Source organism: Anguilla rostrata, chromosome 11, assembly GCF_018555375.3.
Source record: "Anguilla rostrata isolate EN2019 chromosome 11, ASM1855537v3, whole genome shotgun sequence".
NCBI lineage: Eukaryota > Metazoa > Chordata > Actinopteri > Anguilliformes > Anguillidae > Anguilla > Anguilla rostrata.
The window spans coordinates 33,929,267-33,948,065 of record NC_057943.1 but is presented as its reverse complement, the minus strand read 5'-3'; the positions used below and the strand labels follow the sequence as shown (position 1 = coordinate 33,948,065).

Here is an 18,799-nt window from a genome sequence, read left to right as displayed (position 1 = left end):
TCCACTTTCATCCTCATCTTATACTCACAAATAGATGCAGGCATTTGTCTTTTTCCTTCTTAACGAATGCAATCATGGGGAGGTAATTTTGGTTAATCGCTGAACTCAACAAGCAGGACCTACAAAAGCAAAACATTAGCGCTTTCATTTGTGATGTCAAAGATGAGTCCAGGTCTGGCCAGGATTTCCTTAGAAAAGTGATTCCTTACTCAGTGGGATTTCCTGGTGAAAATGAACATAAAACAAAACTAGAATAAAGAACGCTTGGGATGTACAGCAGTTAAAAGAGACAGGAGAGAATTCTCACTGTATGGAGGAGGGACAGACACGCAATGGGGGCTGGGGGGCTGGGTCCCAATGGGGGCTGGGGGGCTGGGTCCCAGACCCCTCCCCCCCGAGGCAGCTGAATTCCGGCCATTAGTGTTGCCATTGATGTCAGATCATGTGACTCCGCAAAAAAAAAAGAAAAGGAAAAAAAAGCGCTTTATGGGGGCTGGCAGACTATCTCCAGCCTACTCACCGGTATCTAGGCAACACACTTATTCATCGCCTAGTGACCGTTGGGAGTCTGGGGGGGAAGGATTTGGGGGGCTGGGGGTCTGCTGCTATTCTCTGCCCAGTATGTCTTATAGCGTCCTCTGACTTTGCTGTGGGTCTTTCATTTGGCTGCAGAAACCAATGGAAATATGCATGAATTAGCTTTGTTTCTCAATGATGTTATGCATGATAAGCAATCTTTGAGTTAGGAGACGCACCTTTTTTAACGTGCTTGTGACAGCTGAATTTCTGAATACGCTGAAATAAAATTAAATCTCTCTCCTACTTCTGATGCTCAAAGGAGATGGCAAACATGATTGTTTAGTGTCTGATATACAACATTTTTTCTCCCAGGTATAGGGAAGCAGGAGTGTGAATCTAAAGTACTTTCATTCCCACTGAAATAAACCACCAGAATGTAGGCAAGCACTGCCTCACACACTCACAGCCTCAACAATCATTATGAGTGAATGGCCTTGGGGCAAAGGTAGGGGATACCGCTATTCAACATGAGCTATGGTCCTCAGAACAAAGGTACACTGCCATTCAATACAAAATGGGTTTGTAGGTCATTTCTGCTATCCAGCATCTCTAGACTCAGGCAATGTAGCCATCACCCTATGATGATCTGTTCATTACATCAGGTGAACATGCAGATATCGCTGAAGAGGGGGTCGGTGGAGAAAGAACGGGGCTCCGGTTACTAGGACAGATGTTAAATGCTAGTGGAGTTCATTTTCAGGCTGTAGGCTGGCCACCTTTTAAAATCTATAGTCAACCCGGTTTAATTTGCTGAAAATGTGAAGAAAGCACCTGAAAATGCCCAGAGTTACAGGAGTTTGTCAATCCACTGCAGGTCTACCTCTTCTATACACTTTAGAGCAGTCGTCAGATGACGTTCTAATTACGCTTAAGATGGCAGAAATGAATATGTTAAGAAAGAAAAAACGTTTTTGAAACGTTCTCTGACAAAATATACTATGTCGGCAACGTAAATACTAGTGTACAACGGGTGATGGCTAACTGCGTCCAGTAATTATAAAACTGGGTGCGGTTCCGAGTGTGGGAGGAAGAGCGTCCCATGTTGTCATTTTATCCAATGAGAAAAGGCTAGACTTCTCATATACTTGAGGAAGTCGACGATTTGACCAATAGTAATTTAGCAGGCGCGGTCGCATCAGCAACACTCGTGTATATTAACAGGTTCGCACCCATGTGCCGCAAGTTCTCTTACATCGACCTCCTTGCTGTCGCACTGTAAGACGTTCCGTTCGGACGGAATTTCATCCTTCGCCTGCCAATCCAGACCATCCAGTAAATACAATGGTAAGATTTTACATGTTTCTTTAATAAGACTACAGGTTACACAGTGCCATACTGTGTACACTATAATGTAACAATTTATCGATTTTTATTGTCTAAATATAATTAGTAAGCTATGTTAATTTGCTTAATTATGATACTGTACAGTTTCCAAATATGCCATTTATTCAAAGAAAATCGTCGGCTATAGAATGAAAGCACCGTGTCTCATTGATTTCGCTGAATTTACCACAATCTTACTCGTTTTCCTTTTGCACTACTGTAGACCTATATCATACTATCGTTATATTCTTATAATGAATCCAAATCCGCTAGGCGTCAGTGCCACATCATTTGTAGCGACAAAGAACCGAGAAATAAAACGCCTACGATTCATATAACTAACAAATGCCCTGTAAAATGATGAAAACGAACAACGGGTTGCTTAGATACACTATGCTTAGAGCACTATTAAATAAGTCTTTTTTCAAGAGTCGTAAGTCCATAACCATGGGATACCATATACCAAAAACCGAAGAGAATGGCGGCGTAGTGATTACGTGGCGAGAGGAATCCAGTTTCAGACAAAGCCAACTTGATAGAAATGCGATGTGATCCGAATACATTATCTGGATTTAGCCGGCCTAACGCAAGCCAGCGGGGCTGTCACTTCAATTTTTAGGGCAAAGATATGGCCCCAACCCCTTGAGCCAACCGCCACACACATCTGTCTTCTTTTGAGTAGACTTACAGACCGGCAGGGGGACCGAGGGAAGCGGTGTAAATCGTCGAACTGGGTCGTGTTTTGTAAAGGAAATACTAGCCTGAGTATCTGGTGACAGCTGAAATGGAAGAGGCTGTCAGCATGGCTACTTACTCATTAAAAATGTACGTGCGGGTCAGGCAACATTATGAAAAGACCTGGGATTAATTTCGAGCACTGATCACCATTATGATCCTGGGGGAAATGTAGCTACTGTACTTGCTAGAAAGAATGACCTATTTCAGGCCTGCTTAAAGAACGGTGATTGAAAAAATCTCCTTAGAATGAATCAGTCCTTTGTTTAGTGTACCCACACTCGTTTTTTTCAGTTAAAGTCACAGAATTTTCTTTTGAGGCATTGTGCAAAAGAGCTGAACCAATAAAAATGGTTACTGCAGTGTTTGATGTGGGTTTTGTGTTAATTTCTGTTGGACAAACAGCAGCAGAGCTAGTTCAAAATCTGTGACTGACATAATGAGACCGGCAGTTTCTTTTCATCAAGGGTTGTCATAAGTGATGAATTCAGTTTGAATACGCTTAAATGATCAATTTTAAATAATCTAGGGCTGCAGAGTATATTATAGTACATGTGAGATGCAGTTCAGGGCTAAAATGCCGTTTAAATACAATTGACAACAATTCCATAATATCAATAGGAATTCATTAATTATCTTTAGAAGTTAATAAATTGTCAAATTATATCCTGTTGAACTGACTGATAGATTATGTTTTATTGTCTCATCAACTGTACAGATAAGCCTCAATTCAAGTTGGGGATTTAGCATATTGTTGAAGACTGACCGATGTCTGCCTGTAACTACTGAACAATAATTACATTTCTAGACAAATGTTTCAGAGCTGTCCCAAATTCTGAGATGTAGATGGGTTATAGGTGCTGTTTGATTGGATTCATCTACATAACTGCTTGGCTTTGCCTTCCTCTCTTTCTCAATCCAGCGTGAGTGCATCTCCATCCACGTGGGCCAGGCTGGTGTTCAGATTGGCAATGCATGCTGGGAGCTCTATTGCCTGGAGCACGGCATCCAGCCGGATGGACAGATGCCCAGTGACAAGACCATTGGAGGAGGGGACGACTCCTTCAACACCTTCTTTAGTGAGACGGGAGCAGGCAAGCACGTCCCCAGGGCTGTGTTTGTGGATCTGGAGCCCACTGTAATAGGTAAGTCATTTTATCCCTGGCCTGCAGAAATGAGGTTGTCACATGTGGTCCTGAGCCCTCTGGCTAACTCCTGTGTTTCTGTCCACCTCCCCAGATGAGGTGCGCACTGGGACTTACCGCCAGCTGTTCCATCCTGAGCAGCTCATCACTGGAAAAGAAGATGCTGCCAACAACTACGCTCGCGGCCACTACACCATCGGCAAAGAGATCATCGACCTGGTGCTGGACAGGATCCGCAAACTGGTGGGTATCTGTTTGAGCCCTGTAAAACTGAAGGCCCTTATATGTAGATGTTGTGTGTTGAATCACACCAGGTCTTCTCCTCCAGCAGTAACATGACTGCACTCTCTCCCCAGGCTGACCAGTGCACAGGCCTCCAGGGCTTCCTGGTCTTCCACAGCTTTGGAGGTGGTACCGGCTCTGGTTTCACCTCCCTGCTGATGGAACGCCTGTCTGTTGACTACGGCAAGAAATCCAAGCTGGAGTTCTCCATCTATCCAGCTCCTCAGGTGTCCACAGCTGTGGTGGAGCCCTACAACTCCATCTTGACCACCCATACCACCCTAGAGCACTCCGACTGTGCCTTCATGGTTGACAATGAGGCTATCTATGACATCTGCCGTAGAAACCTTGATATCGAGCGCCCCACCTACACCAACCTCAATCGGCTCATTGGCCAGATTGTATCCTCCATCACAGCCTCCCTCCGATTCGATGGTGCCCTCAATGTTGATCTGACAGAGTTCCAGACCAACTTGGTGCCCTATCCCCGAATCCACTTCCCTCTGGCTACTTATGCCCCAGTTATCTCTGCTGAGAAGGCTTACCATGAGCAACTTTCTGTGTCTGAGATCACCAATGCCTGCTTTGAGCCAGCTAATCAGATGGTCAAATGTGACCCTCGTCACGGCAAGTACATGGCCTGCTGCCTGCTGTACCGTGGTGACGTGGTGCCCAAAGATGTAAATGCTGCCATCGCCACCATCAAGACCAAGCGTACCATCCAGTTTGTGGACTGGTGCCCCACTGGTTTCAAGGTTGGCATCAACTACCAGCCCCCCACCGTGGTTCCTGGTGGGGACCTGGCTAAGGTTCAGAGAGCGGTGTGCATGCTGAGCAACACCACCGCCATTGCCGAGGCCTGGGCCCGCCTGGACCACAAGTTTGATCTGATGTACGCCAAGCGCGCCTTTGTGCACTGGTACGTGGGGGAGGGTATGGAGGAGGGAGAGTTCTCCGAGGCCAGAGAAGACATGGCCGCCCTGGAGAAGGATTATGAGGAGGTGGGCGTCGACTCCGTCGAAGGTGAAGGAGAAGAGGAGGGAGAAGAGTACTAAACTGGAGAATTTCTGTTACAGGCTGCAAACAACAATGCCACTCAGATTTGTGAGTCTCAATTCAACAAACATTGGCAGAACATTGTATGGGCTGACAGTTTATATGATGAATAAAAATTGGAGTCTAAAATGATCTCCTGTACTGTGATTTTTGGGAAAGGTGTTTTTTCTTCTCTGTTTAACAATAATTGTGCTATTCATCAAGCAAATGTCTATTCAGAATGTCACAATAAATGATGACAAGGCCTAGTGTTGGGGTTAGGGTGCAGACTAGTGTACACACTGCAGAAAGCATGCAAACGAGCAGCCACTTCTGTTCCTTTAAGTGAGGGGGAAAGGCAAAGCAATTCTGCAGAACATATTTTAGTATTAAACAAATGTATCCATCTACACAGTAAATGTTCAGTGTATATTCAACTCAACACTGAGTTTATGAGCCCAAATGAGATTCTCATTTCGCAGATGCAGAAGGTCTTACAATGCAAAAGAACATAAGGTCCACATTAGATATGAGAAACACAAATACAGGCAAAGCCATCAACACTCCAAGTACCATGACGCAGTTGTAAATATACACCGTAAGTGACACTGTCAATACCAGCAGTCATCATACTAATTAACAAGTGCTAGCAGGAAAGGGTAGGAACAGAGCCAGGGTGCAATGCGAAGAGGTGGATCTTCATTCCGCTGAAGATGGTCATTGAATATGTCATTTAATCACCTTGGGAAGTTCAGTACCGTGATGCCAGTGCAGACGGGCATTGTGACCAGGGAGACCAGCTGGGCAGGGCGGGGACAGACACCTGAGGCTGCAGAGCAGGGCCATCTGGCCGGCCTGTACGATCTGACGGCTGATTGGCGGTATGGTGGATGCGTTCCGAATGGCAACTGGCAGCCAGGAGAAGTGAGAGGACAAGTGGCATAATGTGAGAATGATAAAATGTACTATTGACAGTGTCAGTGATGAAACAAAATGTTTTTCAAAAAATAAATTCTCACCTCACTAAACTAGCTATCAGAAGATATTCATCAGATATTTGTGACATCCTCTGGAAGAACAAAAAAGCAAAAAGCTGTCAATGACTTTCTGAAACGGCTAAAGTTTTCAGAGTACACTTGTAGCAAACGGCCCTTATTTAAGATGAACTGTCACTGCTAATTACACCGTTTGATTTATGTGGTAAATTCAGTGATACCAGATGATACTGGCATTCTACCATCCGTACATCGCAATAGGGAATAGGGACAATATTTCTTACTATCATACTGTCGTTTCCCCTATTTAAATACTAAAGAAGAAAACTAAGGTAGCTACATCAGTTACACAGATAGCCCAGGGCATGCCTGTATTTACGTTTTGAAGGAAACGCAACTTTTTGGTTTGAATGAGTAAAACAAAGATAAGGACACGCAGATGATAAGAGGAACAGGAAGATCCCCGAATACGAAACCACAAAGGGTTAGGCTACCGAAGATGCATTTCTCAAGTTTTTAAAAGATAACTGTATTTTGTTCGTCTGTTAATTTTACAGACCTGCAATTGTGGAGTACAGAACCAAATCAAGAAAAAAATAAGTATTTGTGCCAGACATTATGGAGCTCGCTGTATATTTAAAGTTGTACATTTTCATAGGTATAAGAATTACATATAGGCCTTGCAGTTCTCTCAGCAGTCGACCCCGTCGTTACAGACCTTAACGGAACAATGCACCAATTATTTTTTTTGTATATTGTGCCTAATAATTCACCAGAATATAGCAGCGCAAAAATATCGTGCCCCTCCGATTGCATCATACTGCAGGCCTACAACACATATTTGACGGGTTGTCATTGGTGTTGGATTCTGATAAATAACACAATTGCCGCATATTGCAATGGTTGGGCGTTTTACCTCATTATAATAATATATTCACATATTCAGGGCGGCAGCTCCGTCGTATACCTTATATACTAGGATTAGCTCCCCCTCCGGTCGCAGTTACTCGCACCGACTCTTCGCCGTCTGGACGAGTAGCGTAATTTCTCTGCTTATTTTCACAGCTCATCATCATCATCTCCAAGCAATCAGAATGGTAAGTAATTTTCTTAATATCTATAAATTTCCCGTTAGTGAACGATTTAGTGGACGATAGACTTCTGGACTATAGCTGGGAATCGCATCGTATTTTTTTTTTTTTTTTAATATATAATTTTTTGACCTTCAAGTTAATGCAGCAATTTTGACAAATCGGAAAAAAGCCAACATGACAGAAAAACGGTGACATTTAATTTAATAAAATGGGAAGTATTTGTTCCTTCGACGTTAAACCTTGTGCGTGGAAGCATTTACAGAACACCTGCCATGTTTGCATAGCTTACTGACGCTTTTAAATAGCATATATGAAGCCTCAACAAATAATGCATAAGACTAATTCTACAAATACTGCTGAGCTCGAACCTTCATCGTACAAGCAATTGCCCGATTAATGACAGACAAAGAAGTATGCTCGGCGTTCTGTCTCGCGCTTCCATGTCTGCCCTTCATGATGTTGCATAGCAATCTTAAAGCGGATTACGTCGACGCCGCCATACATGTATAGGGCGGCCATTTGGGAGGGGAATTCCTTTTTGTCCTTACTATGCATGTGATGTGGGTCTACCTGGCGCAGAACCCATTTATTATTTCATAATACGGTGGAAAAAATAATTCGGGGGACCTGTGCAGGAATCTGGAGGCTGAGCATCCCCAAGCACCCCTATTTTGAGATTGCTGTGAATAATTTCGAGGACATTACTCGGCAGATGTATGGCTGGTAAGGTGAATAAAATAAAATAAAATAAGACTATAGAGAATCGAGACCAGTTCTATGTGGCCGTTTCCCCGCATGATCCCATTTTATGATAAAGAAGAGATTACTGCCAGGACAAATAGGTACAAAAAAATAATAATCTCCGAATTTGGAATCTTGTTGCATGTAACAGCATTTTATGTCTTGTGTGTACTTCAAATTCCTTGTCCCCACTAATCCAATATATCGTACATTCTGAAGATTTTATCTACAACTGCTACGGAGAGACAACTGGGTTTTTAATCCAGCTACAGAAATCATGATTTCAAAGAAATAATGTCTACATACTGAAGCATCTTGACTTTGAAAATAAATAAAATAAAAAGCTCTGGCTGTAAAAGATTTCCTGCGAAGGACCACTCCTAAAAAATGGGAAAGAGGACTCTGGTGGAATCAACCTCTCGTCTCATCAGACTTTAATGCGGCAGAAGGGTGTAGCTAGCTGACCTAGATAAATCTGAAATAAACCCAAGAGGAGCAGGCACATCTGAGAACAACATCTACCCAGATTGACGAGGCAAAGCATACATTTCTAAAACTACCTTTCGTATGTAAACATTATTGTAAGGTGGATTGAGAGATGTTTCTTTTTTCCGTTACGGGACTGTACCACACCCTAACAGTCTTCTGGATCTTTAAGTAACTCAGCAGAAGGCAAGCGAGGTATTGACAACTGCAAAATGGCGTGTTAAAGCTCGGTACGAACAAAATTGCAACAACACAGACAGCCCTGTAGCTGGTAACATGACCACACCCAGCAATTAAAGATGTACGAGGGACCTCAAGATTATGTCTTTGTCTAGGTTGGAAGCATCAAAACAGTAGTTATTTCCAATGCAGAACTGTTTTTTTTCTGCTCTCTGTTCAAAAGGCTCTTTGGCCTATTTTATCAGGTTCATGAAAAAAAGGGAATATGAAATGCAGGATACATTAAATGTAGATTTTTGGCTGGACCGCAACAGCGGGGCCAGCCCTATAAACGTGAATGTCTGTGACTGACTGAGTGACTGAGTGATGAAGTTACACCGCGCATGTCTGTGACTGAGTGACTGACTGATGAAGTTACACCATTGGTCGGCCGGTTCGGTCCAGCTATATACTAGGTTTTGACCTGGTCTTGTTAGTCATCTATGTGCAATCTTTTCACAGATATGTCTCTCCGGCCTTTTTGATTGGATTAATCTACATAATTGCTACATAATCTACATAAAGGCTTCGCCTTCCTCCCTTTCTCAATCCAGCGTGAGTGTATCTCCATCCACGTGGGCCAGGCTGGTGTCCAGATTGGCAATGCATGCTGGGAGCTCTACTGCCTGGAGCACGGCATCCAGCCGGATGGACAGATGCCCAGTGACAAGACCATCGGAGGAGGGGACGACTCCTTCAACACCTTCTTCAGTGAGACGGGAGCAGGCAAGCACGTTCCCAGGGCTGTGTTTGTGGATCTGGAGCCCACTGTAATAGGTAAGTCATTTTATCCCTGGCCTGCAGAAATGAGGTTGTCACATGCGGTCCTGAACCCTCTTGCTAACTCATGGGTTTCTGTCCACCTCCCCAGATGAGGTGCGCACTGGGACTTACCGCCAGCTGTTCCATCCTGAGCAGCTCATCACTGGAAAAGAAGATGCTGCCAACAACTACGCTCGCGGCCACTACACTATCGGCAAAGAGATCATCGACCTGGTGCTGGACAGGATCCGCAAACTGGTGGGTATCTGTTTGAGCCCTGTAAAACTGAAGGCCTTTATATATGTAGATTTTGTGTGTTGAATCACACCAGGTGTTCTCCTCCAGCAGTAACATGACTGCACTCTCTCCCCAGGCTGACCAGTGCACAGGCCTCCAGGGCTTCCTGGTCTTCCACAGCTTTGGAGGTGGTACCGGCTCTGGTTTCACCTCCCTGCTGATGGAACGCTTGTCTGTTGACTACGGCAAGAAATCCAAGCTGGAGTTCTCCATCTATCCAGCTCCCCAGGTGTCCACAGCTGTGGTGGAGCCCTACAACTCCATCTTGACCACCCACACCACCCTAGAGCACTCTGACTGTGCCTTCATGGTTGACAATGAGGCCATCTATGACATCTGCCGTAGAAACCTTGATATCGAGCGCCCCACCTACACCAACCTCAACCGGCTCATTAGCCAGATTGTATCTTCCATCACAGCCTCCCTCAGATTTGATGGTGCCCTCAATGTTGATTTAACAGAGTTCCAGACCAACTTGGTGCCCTATCCCCGAATCCACTTCCCTCTGGCTACTTATGCCCCCGTTATCTCTGCTGAGAAGGCTTACCATGAGCAGCTTTCTGTGTCTGAGATCACCAATGCCTGCTTTGAGCCAGCTAATCAGATGGTCAAATGCGACCCTCGTCACGGCAAGTACATGGCCTGCTGCCTGCTGTACCGTGGTGACGTGGTGCCCAAAGACGTAAACGCTGCCATCGCCACCATCAAGACCAAGCGTACCATCCAGTTTGTGGACTGGTGCCCCACTGGTTTCAAGGTTGGCATCAACTACCAGCCCCCCACCGTGGTTCCTGGTGGAGACCTGGCTAAGGTTCAGAGAGCGGTGTGCATGCTGAGCAACACCACCGCCATCGCCGAGGCCTGGGCCCGCCTGGACCACAAGTTTGATCTGATGTACGCCAAGCGCGCCTTTGTGCACTGGTACGTGGGGGAGGGTATGGAGGAGGGAGAGTTCTCAGAGGCCAGAGAAGACATGGCCGCCCTGGAGAAGGATTATGAGGAGGTGGGCGTCGACTCCATCGAAGGTGAAGGAGAAGAGGAGGGAGAGGAGTACTAAAGGTGGCACACCTATGTGGAAAAAACTCACTCTACTATCTCATCCTATCCATGTGTGAATCTAGTGACGTTTGTGGCAAGTGGGAGGTGTCTCTTGCCCCCGTGGCAGGAAGGCAGGCTCTTTGCAATCACATAGTAAGAATCTTTAAAAGATTGACTGTTCTATAGTTGTCAGATCTGTGATCATGATGTTTGATTTAATTTCATGTTTTGACACATTATTTATTTTCCATCCCATGCAATAAATACGTTTTAAAAAATAACAAAGGAATTGTGTGCATTTGTTTCAGAGAATAAATTAAGCATGAACATGTCAATTAGCATGTCTGCAATATCATGTATACTGTAACATCTTCAAAAAAGAAACAAATTAACCAATCTGTTATGCTTAAGAAGAAAAAGCCAGGCATCCCTCAGTCTAGGGAATTTACAGCAAACTGATTTCCCCAGTCCGTTCTAGCTGAAGTCATGCAATTTCAATGGACGGCAAGGTGGGGCAATGAGAAGTGCTCTTGCCTCACAGCAAGAAGGTACTGAGTTCAAATCCTAGCCGAGGGCCTTTCTGAGTGGAGTTGGCATATTTTCCCCATGAATGCATAGATTTCTGCCCACAGTCCAAAGACATGCAGGTTAGGTTATTCAGAGAGTCTAAATAGTCCTTGGGGTATGAGTGAATGGTGTGTGGGCCCTGTGGTGGATTGGTGACCTGTCCCAGGTCTGTTTCTGCCTTTTACCCAATGTAAGCCTCCCTGTGACCCTCACCAGGAGTATGTGCTTTATAAAATGGATAGATGAAAATTCTCTGCTCTCAGCTGCATTTCAAGCCGTGTAGAAAAATGTTCCCTGTTGCTGAATAAGGTACTGCATGGAGGATGAACTGTCACAAAGAGAACTTTTTATTCTTTGTTGCCAACGCCAAGGTAGGTAAACGAGAGTGGGATTTTACACTGGGGTATCGATCGACGGTTTGTGTGCACATTTTCAGGAGTTAACCACAAACGTACAATAAGAGGATTTATATTATTTATGAAATGTGTATGTGTTCTGCTTGTAGTCCTTGTTATTGGAAAAGTCCTTTAAATTAACTACTGGCTCCTTCAGATTTATCATGACATCAGTTTCCTTGTGGTGTTTGCAAAAGACTTCAGATCCTCCTGATATTGCACATTTGTGTGAGGCACGTCATGTGTTTCGCGTGAACAGCTAGTTTGATAGTCCCTGATTGGCAGCTGTCATGTGAATGTGGTGGCAGTGTTTCTGTAATGTTAGAATTGGACATGTGAAATCTATCGAAAGACACTTTATTACAATCAGAAAAATAAGTCTTTTCATGTCCAAGCCTTCTCCTTATGCTGTCATTTTGGCCTCAAAAGCATTTAGACTTTTTTCTGTTTGGACATAGCACTTGACTTTGTTTCAACTGCATTCAATGCAGCATATCCAAAGCAAATAATCTGAGTCTATGTCATTCACTGTTCTGCACTATTGCTGTAGATTGTAAGGTCACAGTCCTATGGGGTGCTACAGCCACATTAATATGCACCAAAAATGCACTTAATAGCTAGACAACAAGCTTTCATATAAGACCTTGTTGAAATAAGTACACAGAGCATCAACCAAAAGCTGTTCAGTTAATAGCTTTCCTCAATGACAATAAAACATTGCGCTCGTGACGTTAGCAGCAGAATTGTGTAATAATTCTGTCAAACCGATTATATGTGCAAGCATAACATAGCAAGCATTGTGTGGTGCTTGTACGTATAATTGCTTTGACAAATAAATATCAGAAATGGTCACTATCATAAAGCATTTAAATCGAACAAGTGTTCGAACACACCATAATATAAACGCTCTCTATTCAGGACACTTCACTGTAGGACCCGCTGCGCCAACACCGCCACCTTTTGGTTGTCTTTCGACATATACCCCGTGTACAGCTGAGAAGAACAAACAGTAGCCTACTCAGTGGATGGAACTGAAGGAGAATCCTGCGTCTGAAATAACTTGGATTGACTGCCTTTAGAGAAACATAAAAGGCAAGTGTTAACTTGAAAAGGCTTTGAAGATAACGGTCAGAAAGTGTATAGGCTAATCTAGCGTCAGTGTTAAATTCACGACACACTAGGCTACCAAAGACGTGCAGTTTTCGTCGAGCACTTCGACAGTTACTAGATACGACTACTACTGTACTACTGATTTCTGGAAGTAAATCCGTGGACATTTCCCAGAAGCGGAGCAAATGTGCAATTCGCAATAGCCAAATCCAACCACCAAATTTGTTTTCTTCATTACAGAACATTTTATTAGTTACAACAAATCTTGTTTTGCCATTTTAATCTTACCCTAATCCAATGGTAACCAACCCTGTTCCTGGAGATCTACCCTCCTGTAGGTTTTCATTTCAGCCCTAAGTTAGTAAGTCACACCCGCCTTCGTTACAATAACCAAGTGATACATAAAGTAGGCGTTTATTATACTACAAAGCAGGGATTTAGATCTACATGTCCGAAAGATGTTCAAAGCATTAATTCAGGCTCAGCGCAGGTTGCAGGATCTCACCGGGCAGGCAGATGTAACCCAAGCCAGAGTTGAAGATGGTCCTCTTTTCTAAAACCCCTTCCTCCAATTCCTTACAGATGTCCTGAGGTAGAAATTGGGGTAATTGCTGACTATCTTTGCAGCATGCCCTCTTATCTAAAATAACTTTAAATATCTAAAAGGGAACACTGTAGCACTCAGTCCGCCGGAGAAGCGGACTGGTCGCAGCAACGCCAGCTGGTAGAGAGCACGCGCACCTGGGTTGTGTTAACTAATTAGCTCAGGTGCTTTAAGGTGTGTTTCTCTCCACAGTTTGGGGCCGAGATCGGGAGTACACACAGAGAGAGCAAGTTGAATTTGTCCAAGCACAAAAGACGCAGAGAAAGTAAACCGCCACTGAAAAGGAGCAGCTAGCTAAAAAGTTGCCCCTCAGTTTTGCTTTCTTTTGTCTTTGTTATTTTAGTGTGTTGTCTAAGTTCATTGTTTTTGTTCTGAAACCGTGAGGAGGAAGGACGAAGGTGTTCATTTATTATTTATTCTTTTTACAAGTCAATTCAACCACGTCATTCCCCAGAGCAGGCTGCACAGTGGTGACATTATTATTATGAATGATCTACATGCGCTCAAAGTAGCCTACACAATCTGGGATTTAGTTCAGAAAATGTACGGGAGAATTGGTATAAATGGAACAGTTTTCGGATTTTGCTCATTAACTATTTTACTACAAACAGCGTTGACAGTTGTTTTTACCCATTTCAATTACGTTCATAATTTAATCGAGTCGGATAAAATGTAAACCAAAGAACAAGCAGTCCGATGTTACATTCATACATTCGAACTTAATTGGTACTTGTAACAGAGGGCAGAGTAATTGTAACAGTAAATGAAAATGCTTACGATACGCATATGGGTCCCGCCACAGCTACTTTTCTCGTTGAGCAAACACGAGCTCTCTGACGTGTCTCATCTGTAAGTGAAGTTTAGTGTTGCCTGCAGTGGTGACAATCGGCCACTAGAGGCCGGCAAAGTAGCCGCAGCAATATGAAAAGTGTCTTCTCAATACTTGTAAACTAGGGAATAACAATCCCTCGAAAATGAGGAGAATGAGTGCAAGATTATTGCCTAGGATGTATGAAATTGGTTGGAAATATCAGTGCTGTTGGGTCAAAGTCTACATTCAGTGCTGTTGGGTCAGAATTTGAGACCAGTGCTGTTGGGTCAGAGGCTGAGTCCAGTGCTGTTGGGTCAGCAGCTGAGTTTAGTGCTGTTGGGTCAGAGGCTCAGTTCAGTGCTGCTGGGTCAGAGTCTGAGTTCAGTTCTGTTGGATCAGAGTCTGAGTCCAGTGCTGTTGGGTCAGAGGCTGAGACCAGTGCTGTTGGGTCAGAGGCTGAGTTCAGTGCTGTTGGGTCAGAGGCTGAGTTCAGTGCTGCTGGGTCAGAGGCTCATTTCAGTGCTGCTGGGTCAGAGTCTGAGTTCAGTTCTGTTGGGTCAGAGGCTGAGTCCAGTGCTGTTGGGTCAGAGGCTGAGTTCAGTGCTGTTGGGTCAGAGGCTGAGTTCAGTGCTGTTGGGTCAGAGGCTGAGTTCAGTGCTGTTGGGTCTGAGGCTGAGTGTGTATCTCAGGGTTCAGGCGAGCCCAGTCCACCACCCCCCATCTAAAATTGGGGCCTGGTATTCATATCCCAGGACGAGGCATGGGGGTGGGCTGGAGGGTTGGGTGAAGCAGGCTGACAGGTGGAGTTTATAAATACTGCCTTTGTTCCCCCCCCACCCTCCTCACTGGCACCTAAAATAGCTAACTAACAAAAATAAATACACATATTCTAGCTGTTCACTTTGACATTGCATTTAACTGTTACCACGGCATTGTCAATCTAGTAGACGCAAGTAACATGTCTTGTGTATTAATTGCATTACTTTTTTATTTTCTTGTCTGGTGTGTACTCATGTATTTGACATGCAGTGGGAATTCTGTGTGTTCTATGTTTGCTGAATGAATGTTGTATTACTGCGCTCAAGCAAACAGAGTGAGTAGAACACAAAGAAAACTACTGCTGAGAAGACACAAAGAGCATGTGTGATAGAGTGAACCATGGCAACAAAGCTGAGTTGAAAAAGGATTTTATTTCAGTCTTCATACTTTGGGATAGGACCAGAAATACCGTGAGTTTAGGACATTTAATAAAATTCATTAAAACAAATAGATGAAACTTCTGTGATATGATTAAGAAGAAACACTTTTTTTGAAAGGTAACAGACACTGCTGTATTGCACATATTTCTATGAAGTTCTTTCACTTATCTAGTGAAGCCACATAATTCTGAATATGTTAAAAATGGGGGGTGTCTCCATAGAATATCCTGCCCAGATGCAAATTTTGCACAATCAATACTGTAATCTATGCCATATTTTATTAAAACTCAAGCAAAAACGCAGGACACTGAAAATGCTGCATAACTGAATATGATCCTGTTTACTGTACGTAAACGTCTAGCATAGCAACATTATTTTATAAAATACTTTGTGGTAACATGATGGCAGCAGTAGATATTCAAATTTTAAAAAATATATAAATAAAGGGTAGTAAAGTGTTTTCCCCCTTATGTTATGAAAAATATAACTGTCTTGTATTGATGCTGGTCAGGAGAGATTCCAGTGTGCAAGGGAGATGTCCCTCTGTACATTCTTGCAATCGTATCAGCATCAAATAATTTTGGCTGTCTTGTAATCCTTACTGCTGGTGATATAAATTTTGATATAACTTAAATACTCTGTTGGCATAAATAAGAATGCAGGGAGGATGCATTTTTTTTTTAGAGTGCGTTCAACATTCCGTTGTAAGACCTGGAGTTCCGTTTATAGTATATATATTATTATCTTGAATGCCTGAGGTAAATCTTACAGATTCAAAAAAGGGAAATGCGAAGCAAGCTGTATCGAATATTAATACATTCAAGAAAAATGCAAATATTTTTTTTGTACATGAAAAGGTACTTTAAAAATGTACAAAATCACACACTACAAAAGTGCACACATGCATATAAAAGCTCTCAGAAGAAACCCGGATCTGGCCTGACGCTTGACCACTTTTCATTGGACAAGATTGACATTTTCTTCCCTGTGGCCACATAGTTAAAACACAGCTCCGGCGTCTCAGAAGGAGAAACCACTGAGCTGACACGATGCAACCGGTAGCAAATAAATCCTAACGTGACAAGTGAAACCTTTCCATAGTAACAGTACAAAACACATTTATTTAAATAACTCCTAGTTTAAAAAAAAAAAACCCTTCAAAATCCTGTAAAGATGGTGAAATAATGCTGTTATCGTGTGCAAAAGACTCCCTTTCCTATCCCTTCATTACATAACATGGCACAACATTGTTTTGTGCAGAAAGCATACAGACAAATAAATACAAATTTGTCCTGGTGCAGTATGTAGCTGGCGTTCTCGTCAACAATCTATGATTGCTTCATGTGCATATTCAAATCACCTGTCTGCAATATGAAGCCTTAGGAAACAATGTTTTGTTCCAGAAGCCGTTACTCTGATCTTTGCCACCTACTGAAATGCAATAAAATCCAATAGAATACATTTCTTAATCATACAGTGCTAGTACATAGCTTCTCTGATAATTTGTGATATCTATCAAAAGTTACACCTAAACAAATAATTGTCTTCAAGATTAAGAAACACGAATGGCTACTGGTAAGAAACAGACTGATTTTCTTCTGATCTGAAAAAGAGGATCTGAAGAGGTTATTTCCTACATTTTGACTAGACCCCTTCCCTAAGAAATCACCAGCAGAAGGCTACGTACGATGATCTTCAAGCACAAAATAAATTACTTTGTGTGATGTCAGTAGCTTTAGCTTAATTTAGCCTGCTGTTTCATAGCATAATAATTACCTTTAAAGCAGGGCAGCTCGACTCCAGGTCCTGCTGGCCGCAGTGTCGGCTGGTGTTTGCTTCCATGCACTACACCATCTGATTTAAAATGAGCTTACTTCCTGGAGCGAGAAGGTAAAATAATTAGTGAAATCAGGTGGTGTAATGCATGGTAGTAGCAAATACCTGCGGACCCTGCAACCTGCAGTGCCTGGAGTAGCGCTTCTATAAGGTATCATTTCTGTTGTTTGGTGTCTTTCTCTGACTTTCAGGTCAAAGAGATCCTTCAGATGTTTTGATATTGAAGTGCACAATACCAAACCTTTACCCAGAAAACAGTTAAAGCCTTTCTCTTAAACATAAACAGTTTGCCTCATGAACTATACTATATGTCTCACAACCTCAGCATCTTTTAGTGGTTTGCAAAAAAGTGAAAAAAACAACCTTTTTTCATTCTGGCGAATGAAGCAAATCAATTTCATATATGTCAATAGGCCTACTAATGTGATGGGCAAGCCTGAAAGTTACTTGCTTACTGGCAGTTTTAGTATTTTTTAATTTACCATTTTTTGTAAAGTTATTTTTACGCCTGTCACCTTCCCCAAACTTTACCTGAATATTCTGTGAGGGTCACAGTCATGCTGTAAACGGAAGGCTGCCATATTCTGAATTAGAGGAGCTATTTCTGGCTGAACCTTGGTTTCACTGAAATAAACGACAGCATGTTTGAATGGTGGACAGGCTTATGCAGGGGCCCACTTCCGCGCGGTTGAATAACCACCAAGTCTTCCCAACATGCACTCAGACCACGTTTCTGCATCTCTATGGTTCCCTCCCCTCTCGTTTACTTCCCCTTTTCGTTTGCTTGTGCGGTTGAAGCGCGAGGCGTCTGGACGAGCGGCAGAAAAGAGCGTTCCTCCCTCCCTCGCAGCCGCTCCGCGCGTCCGAAGATCGCGGTGCGGCCGTCGGCGTCGGTAGATGACTCGCTCCCAGGTGACGTCTGGAGTCCTCGCTGATGGAGCGCCGCCGAACCGGGACATCCTGCGAACAAAACCCGGAGAGGTCGGGGGGAGAAACGATCCCTTCACCGACGAGCGCGTCTGCGTTTCACTGACATACGGATAGACGATCCAAAAGAAAAAGACACCATGTGAAAGTAAGGTAAAAAAAAAATAAAAAATCAAAAAGGAACATTTCACAGAAGTAAATATTTAAGTAAAAATTGTCAAACAAAAATGGAAAACAAAATGTAAAATGGCAAGCAAATCCAAAAAAATTTTTTTTTTTTTTTTACAAAAACATTTAATAATTTGAAAACAAACAACCACCCCCAATTTTTGGATACTGCTGGGATTTCTATTAGTGTTAATGCATACTATGCACATTCAGACATTCAGAGTCAAACACTAATGTATAGTAATATGAGAGAGTGAGGCTTGTGAACCCCATTATATGCTGAGCTACCCTGTGCTATAAATCACTGATTTCAACCAATCACTTGCTCAACCAAGCAAAAGACTCTTCACAGCAAACTTCTCTGATTGGTTTATATCAGTACTTCGCTGACAGCGTGTGGTATTTTTCCATCGCTACCAAAATCAACAGTGTTAGTGGGGTGGTGCTCTGT

The 18,799-nt window shown here is 43.2% G+C and overlaps 4 protein-coding genes across 4 annotated transcripts in view; 2 read left to right on the top strand and 2 right to left on the bottom strand.

Annotated features, from left to right (window-relative positions):
- LOC135234665 (tubulin alpha chain-like) overlaps nt 1-13,329 on the bottom strand; it is a 33,420-nt gene extending 20,091 nt beyond the window's left edge. The window contains exon 1 of the mRNA XM_064299491.1: nt 13,309-13,329. The gene's annotated coding sequence lies outside the window, so the exon portion shown is untranslated. The remainder of the gene's footprint in view (nt 1-13,308) is intronic.
- tuba1a (tubulin, alpha 1a) lies at nt 1,705-5,252 on the top strand. The gene is made up of 4 exons (XM_064299487.1): nt 1,705-1,863; nt 3,560-3,782; nt 3,877-4,025; nt 4,139-5,252. The coding sequence occupies exons 1-4, from the start codon at nt 1,861-1,863 to the stop codon at nt 5,117-5,119; spliced, it is 1,356 nt and encodes a 451-aa protein (XP_064155557.1). The 5' UTR covers nt 1,705-1,860; the 3' UTR covers nt 5,120-5,252.
- On the top strand, nt 7,044-11,016 carry LOC135234667 (tubulin alpha chain-like). The gene is made up of 4 exons (XM_064299492.1): nt 7,044-7,191; nt 9,189-9,411; nt 9,506-9,654; nt 9,770-11,016. Exons 1-4 carry the CDS (start codon nt 7,189-7,191, stop codon nt 10,748-10,750), a joined length of 1,356 nt encoding a protein of 451 aa, XP_064155562.1. The 5' UTR covers nt 7,044-7,188; the 3' UTR covers nt 10,751-11,016.
- A 2,060-nt stretch (nt 13,330-15,389) lies between the features above and the next one.
- The window catches only part of jph2 (junctophilin 2), a 33,613-nt gene continuing 30,203 nt past the window's right edge, over nt 15,390-18,799 (bottom strand). Inside the window, 1 exon segment of the mRNA XM_064299485.1 lies at nt 15,390-18,213. The gene's annotated coding sequence lies outside the window, so the exon portion shown is untranslated.

Bases quoted from the DNA above. Each gene is read 5' to 3' on its own strand.
- tuba1a (XM_064299487.1), top strand. The intron at 3,783-3,876 runs GTAAGTCATTTT...CCACCTCCCCAG, and splicing joins TCTGGAGCCCACTGTAATAG to ATGAGGTGCGCACTGGGACT. The intron at 4,026-4,138 runs GTGGGTATCTGT...CTCTCTCCCCAG, and splicing joins TGGACAGGATCCGCAAACTG to GCTGACCAGTGCACAGGCCT.
- LOC135234667 (XM_064299492.1), top strand. The intron at 9,412-9,505 runs GTAAGTCATTTT...CCACCTCCCCAG, and splicing joins TCTGGAGCCCACTGTAATAG to ATGAGGTGCGCACTGGGACT. The intron at 9,655-9,769 runs GTGGGTATCTGT...CTCTCTCCCCAG, and splicing joins TGGACAGGATCCGCAAACTG to GCTGACCAGTGCACAGGCCT.